This window comes from Arachis ipaensis, chromosome B9 (assembly GCF_059453495.1).
Source record: "Arachis ipaensis isolate K30076 ecotype BB chromosome B9, ASM5945349v1, whole genome shotgun sequence".
NCBI classification, from domain to species: Eukaryota; Viridiplantae; Streptophyta; class Magnoliopsida; order Fabales; family Fabaceae; genus Arachis; species Arachis ipaensis.
The window spans coordinates 159,821,363-159,827,362 of NC_142444.1; the positions used below are offsets into that span (position 1 = coordinate 159,821,363).

General features: G+C 33.8%; 1 protein-coding gene across 1 annotated transcript; it reads right to left on the reverse strand.

Annotated features, from left to right (window-relative positions):
- Positions 1–1,791: 1,791 nt before the first annotated feature.
- On the reverse strand, positions 1,792–4,516 carry LOC107617518 (Pyridoxal phosphate (PLP)-dependent transferases superfamily protein). The gene has a single exon (XM_016319288.3). The coding sequence runs from the start codon at positions 4,206–4,208 to the stop codon at positions 2,244–2,246; it is 1,965 nt and encodes a 654-aa protein (XP_016174774.1). The 5' UTR covers positions 4,209–4,516; the 3' UTR covers positions 1,792–2,243.
- Between the last annotated feature and the right edge of the window lie 1,484 nt (positions 4,517–6,000).

Below are 6,000 nucleotides of genomic sequence, written 5' to 3' on the forward strand. Positions count from 1 at the left end.
GAGCTGCTTTGTGTTTAAAGGAAAAAAAAAACAGAAGTTCACAATACAATTCTCTTTTTCTTTATTTATTTATTTTTCAATGCCGTGGTACGGTGTTCTTAAAAAAAAAAAATCTTATTGCTTATATTATTCATCCAATAATGCTGGATAGTAGTGGGGAACAATAATGCTGATCCTTCATAGTCCATATATATAGAGTGTATGTAGTGGAAAGAGTGAAAGTGGACGTACCTACTAATACTATGCTATGACTGTTAGTTATATAAGAAGAAACAATGCAAATTATTCTAATACCAGTATTATTTGTTGTGTAGCTAATTATTGTAAATATCTCCTCATTACATCTTGCATGATTAGCTTGTATGTTGATACATAAACCCAAGTTGTGTTTTAGAGTCCTTGCTATCTCTTCTATTATATTACGTAATATTTTCTTACTAATGAATAATAACCTAATGAGGTATATGTTTTGTTGAGTTAATTTCTTCGACCAATTTGATGTTAATTTTAATATTATTTTATTTTAACAATCATTCTACCATTATTATTAGATGAGATGGTAATTGTGATAGATCAGAAATTCAGAATAGAAGTTATCATCACATCCAAAAGTATAGTGAATGAGTCATTGTCTAAAAGTCAAAATACTCATTGATAAATACCCATTCGCTATCTAAGAGTTTATTGTTGACTAATAAGTTGTTGCATATAGAAGGCGAAATTCGAATTCTCGATATTTTTATTTAAGTGAACAAATGAGCGGGCTACTTCACCAACCCAAATTCATTATGCATATAGTATGTATGATTATATGTGTTGGCTTACTAGCTAAGAACATGGATTTGGAATTATATACACGAGAGGTCCATTAAAAAAAATAGTAATGCTATTGCAATCTTTTATAATTTTAAGTTGAAAAGTGACAGGGACTAGTAAATTTTGTGAATTGTAACTATCAATTAGTTATTATTAATATTTTTAATGGTGTAAAATTTCATCTAATAATGTAAAATTATTCACTTTTTATTTGATGATTAAGTTATGACCAAATTTTAACAAAAATGTTTGCCTCTTAGACTTGCTCTTTAAAATTATTTCTATCGAATGGAAGTTGCCTGTGACTATTGGAGACATGAAAATTGGAGTTTAAATCAAATAATAATATGTAGTTAGGAACTTGGAATCATTAGCTACTAGATTTTGAGTTACACACAATAAGCAATTTATATATTAGGAATTTAGAATTAAATAAAAATATTAATATTTAATTTTTACTTAATTGTGTTTAAGAAATATGCATATTTTTTATTATTAATTTTTTTCCATTGAAAAATACTAAGGAATCACCATAATTGATTATTTGTTGTCATCACTTGTATAGACTTTGTCTATGGTATTTAATCAATGGAATTTTGACAACGAGAGAGAGGGGGGGGGGGTCCATGAATTTATTTCTACCAAAAATTACGAAATAAAATCAGGGGTTTCTGCTAATTTGGCTCGTCTTTTTCCACAAGTCGTATTTTTCTTGGAAGAATTATAAAGTTTAGGTGTGTATATCATGATTATGATTATAATAAAATCAACTATCATGAGTTCATAACTGTGTACGCAAGAGAAAATATAATACACTAATGTTGCAGACCTTTTTTCGTGGATAGCACATCATGAGTCGTAGAAAATTTAAAAAGACTTGCTTGGAAAAAAAATTGTTAGCCGTCATTGATATTTCTGAATAATGCATGGAAATGTGAATCCAAGACTACTGGAAATAAATAAATAAAGATAAGATATTAAAAGTCATTCATAAATCATAACTACTTCGTAATATAATACTATCTAGAATTTTGTTCCTGTTGTGACCTTTGAAATGAACACAGATTTAATATAACGACGTGCTAAGCATATATTCTTATATTTGGATTCTTAGCTCTTGCAATGTGGTCATCAACAGTTGAAAGTTCAAACCAAAAATACTTGGAAATTATTTTACATTAATATTACTATAATATTCATACCTTTCAAAGGGACGTGTATTACACAAACACATCGAAAGACATTACTTTGTTTCTGTTCCTTGTCCTTTCAAACTTCCTGATTTGATTCTTTTGTCTTGTATCACCATTGATTCTTTGGAGAATATCAACATCAACAGAGTATTGACTTTAAAGCTTTTGGGTTTGAATAAAAACATGAAATCTTATTTGATCCAAAATCCAGAAGGGAAAGAAAACACATGAAGTTTATGGAATTAGAACTTGAACGGTTTTCTGATTGAGAGATGTGTATCTCCATCTCTCCTTCTCCACAAAATCTGCATCAAGGAACTTAGCAACAAAAGCCCAGAGTTTGTACATGTCTTCAAAATTAGCCAAGAAGCTCAATGCAGCAGTAACCACAGTTACTCCTAAGTTGTTGTCTCTGTCTTTCTTCTTGTTGGAAGCATTCACTCCTTGGCTTCTTCCTTCTTTGGTCTGTAGTACTCTTCCCTTCTCTTCTGCATATTTATCTGCAAACCAGATATGATGAAGGAATCCATAGCTCAGAGATATATTGCTTCTATCAGCAAGCTTTTGCACAAGGACTGGCTCAATCTTTTCACCTTTCCAATCAAACACATTGAAAGCCAAAGCAGGTCCCCTATCAAATTTTATCTTTGGGCCATAAATCTTTACCAGGGGAACCCCTCCTTGTGTGTTGGGGTGCTTAAGCTTCAACATTGAGTTTACCAACCAATTTATCAGGTACCTTGTCCTGTTAGTGATTAGAACCAATCCTAAAGAATCCACCTGATCCAAACACCTGCATTCAATTTTAAAGCTCTCTCTAACATTCTTATTCTCAAGTATCTCAACTGCTTCTTCATGAGCTTTTACTTCTATAGGTACCTCTGTTATCTGAAGCTCCGATGATTCTTCTGCTTCAACTTTTGTAGATTGTGTGGTTTCTATCCTACCAGAGAAGGAAGTCAAAGAAGATAACTCTTGATCTTGTAAGATAGATGTTGGTTTTTGTTCAACTGAAGAATCTTCTGATAGCTGCTGAAGTAACCTCCTTTCCGGTACAAGGTTCACAATTCCAGCACAAGTGGAAGGTTCAAGAATAGAAATAGCAGATTTCTTGACAAAAAGACAACCATAGCCAGTTGGATTGTCTCCAAAGACCTTGTAGAAAGAACAAACAAGAAAGTCTGGCCTAAAGAGAGAGAGGCCAAAGCTATCCATGTCCTTTGGCCCTAAGGCACATGCATCAATCAAAACATGCCATCCATTCTCTTGTGCTATGCTCATCCACAGATAAGGATACCTTGCTCCTGTTACTCTTGAATGAAGTGGGAACACAAAGAGCCCTCTTCCTTTTTTCTTCCTCTTGCTAACAATCATCTTCCTCAGTTTCTCTGATTGAATTCTGAGCCTTGGCCATGAGAACTCTGCTGACATAGCTGTGGCTCCTCTCTTCTCTGAGCAACTAATCATTGCTTCCACTGCCTCACTCTCATAGTCATAAACTGTCAAAAGCTTCTTTCTTGATTGGAAAGGGTATGATTCTGCCACAAGCTTGAAAGCTGATGTTCTGTTTGCTGTGAAAACCATGAAGTAATCATTCTCAGAAATGTTAAGGAACCTCATCATTCTCCTCCTCATTGCTGACTCAAATTCTGACTCCTTCCCTCCATGAAGCAATAGAGTCTTCAGATTCCCAGTCTTGTAAGATATGCTAAAGAAGGGAATATCTGAATATTGGGGTGGAGATTGAGGAGTTGAAGAAGATGCAACTTGGGTTCTTGAAGCATCATGGTGTTGTTGGCGTTGGTAATATGAGAAAAGGCCAATACCAATGTAATCAAGGCAAGTGTGGTTGGAAAAAGAGAGATGGTAGTATTCCTTGGCTCTCACACGATCAACTATCTCAGTCTCTGAGTATTGAGGGTAAACTCTGTTGAATTCACCTAATGATTCTTGCAGAGATGGAAGAGACTCATGGTTAGTGAACTTTGTGTTTGGAAAGATGGAAGATGTTGTTGTTGCTGCAAAACTGTGGCGGCACTCTGAAGAGCTGTTTCTCGGTTTGCTTGTTGCTGTTGTTGATGTTGTTATCTTTTGAGATGGCAGTGGTGATGGTGATGATGAGTTGAACAATGAGGTAGGACAACATCCATAGCCATGAGGGCATGTTTGTGAGATCTCATTTTTGCCAAGTGAAGGCATGTTCTGGTGTTTTTCTTCCTTCTCCGCACTTCACAAACAACTCTTGTTTATATATAGGAATTTGTTGACAACTCTGCTGCATTATTGAATATATTGATGCTCTCTCTATAAGTAACATAGTCATGGATAAATTTCATAATGTGTGTGTATGATGGTTTTATAATTATGTGTGTTAATGTGAGGGGTGAAAGGGTGATGATGTATGAAGTATGAACACAATGACAGGGTCAGCAGTACAACTTAGACTGTGTCTTTTCATAGTTTGCCAAGTTGACATGTTTTAATATTGTGTGTCCCACACTTCCCAATCAATCAAATCTATGCCGTCTAATTGGGGTGAATACTGAACAGTGTGATGGTTTCTTTGGGAGATTTCTTAGTAAGTTAATTAAAGAAACAAAGAAAGAAGAACGGCTCTTTTTTTTTATATGAGAAGCATGTGTTTTCTGCGTTGTCGTGGAGGATGTGAGTGTTAGACATGAATGTAGTACAGTTTTTTTTTTAAACAAAGGATGAAGAATTTGTAAAAAAAATTAAGCCTACTAATCGGACAGTCTAATTAGTGTAGAAGAGAAAATTTAAATTTTGAGAAAGGTAATCGGAACTTTCGATTTGTGTTTAAAACATTAAAAAATTTGGGGTACACAAATCGAAAGATCGGATTTGTGTTCCTAAAAATCGGACGATCCGATTTTTGTTTTTAATACCACAGTTACGTAAAACACCTATACACTTCATAACTGCGTCCTACACCGTTCCCCAACCACATCTAAATTAAAAAGTGGAGAAAAACTTAGCTCCACTGTTTGAAAGTGAATACTAATATTTAGTTATTTACATAAACTATAAGGTTTACTTAGAAAGTGAACAAGATTTTATATAGTATAATGTTAATTACTATATCTCCAAAGTCACCAAAGTAATTCTTTAAGTTAGAAAGGCAGAAACATTTCAAAAGGCTGCAACAAGTTTATTAGCTATGATTTTCGGTCTAATGACAGATTAAACACGATAAAATTGTAGGTTTGGAAGGGGGTGGTGGTGGAGCCAAGTAGTTAAAGGCAAGAGCTGAGTGGAGGACAGAATGGTCGTCATTTGAGGCGGCAATATCGTTAGAAAAGCCTCTTTAATTTAGAATTCTTCTCAATATTTGCGGAGTCACTCCAACCTTTGCTTAATGCTTAAGTGTTGATCAATAAAAAAGAATGAATATATAATATATAAAAGTTCCATGATTGTGGATCGTGGTGATTACTACTACATTTTATAAACTAATGTTTTCTTAAGTTGAACTTGACCATTACAATATAAAATAATTTCCAATAATTTGGTGAGTATGAAAGGTTGTATTACTATATGATTTGATTTGTTGAGGTGAAGCTAAGTATGTGAGGACAAAGGGCTCAACGACCAATATAAATGTGAGGCATGCTTATGATGAGGAGGGTACTTTATTGGAAAAAGAACAAAGTGAACATTGACCGTCATTAAAGTAACTACAATTGATTGATGATGAAAAAGCAAAGCTGCAAGCAATAGCTCAATGCAAATAATGGTTAGGAAAAACGTGTGGGGAGGGGAACCCAGGGAAAAAAGTGCATGCCCAATTGGCAATTATAGATTCTGGGCTTCCTTCTTTTAGGTTTGAATTTCATTTTTTGTTTTGGACAAAATTTGTTTGAATATATATATATATATATATCAATAACGGTGCTTAAGTTATATTTGGTGTTTTTTAAGTGAGGAGGCTAGTTAGAATAATGAATTAAAAAAAAAAGAATATTAGTGTATA

Bases quoted from the DNA above. Each gene is read 5' to 3' on its own strand.
- LOC107617518 (XM_016319288.3), bottom strand. From the start codon at position 4,208: ATGCCTTCACTTGGCAAAAATGAGATCTCACAAACATGCCCTCATGGC.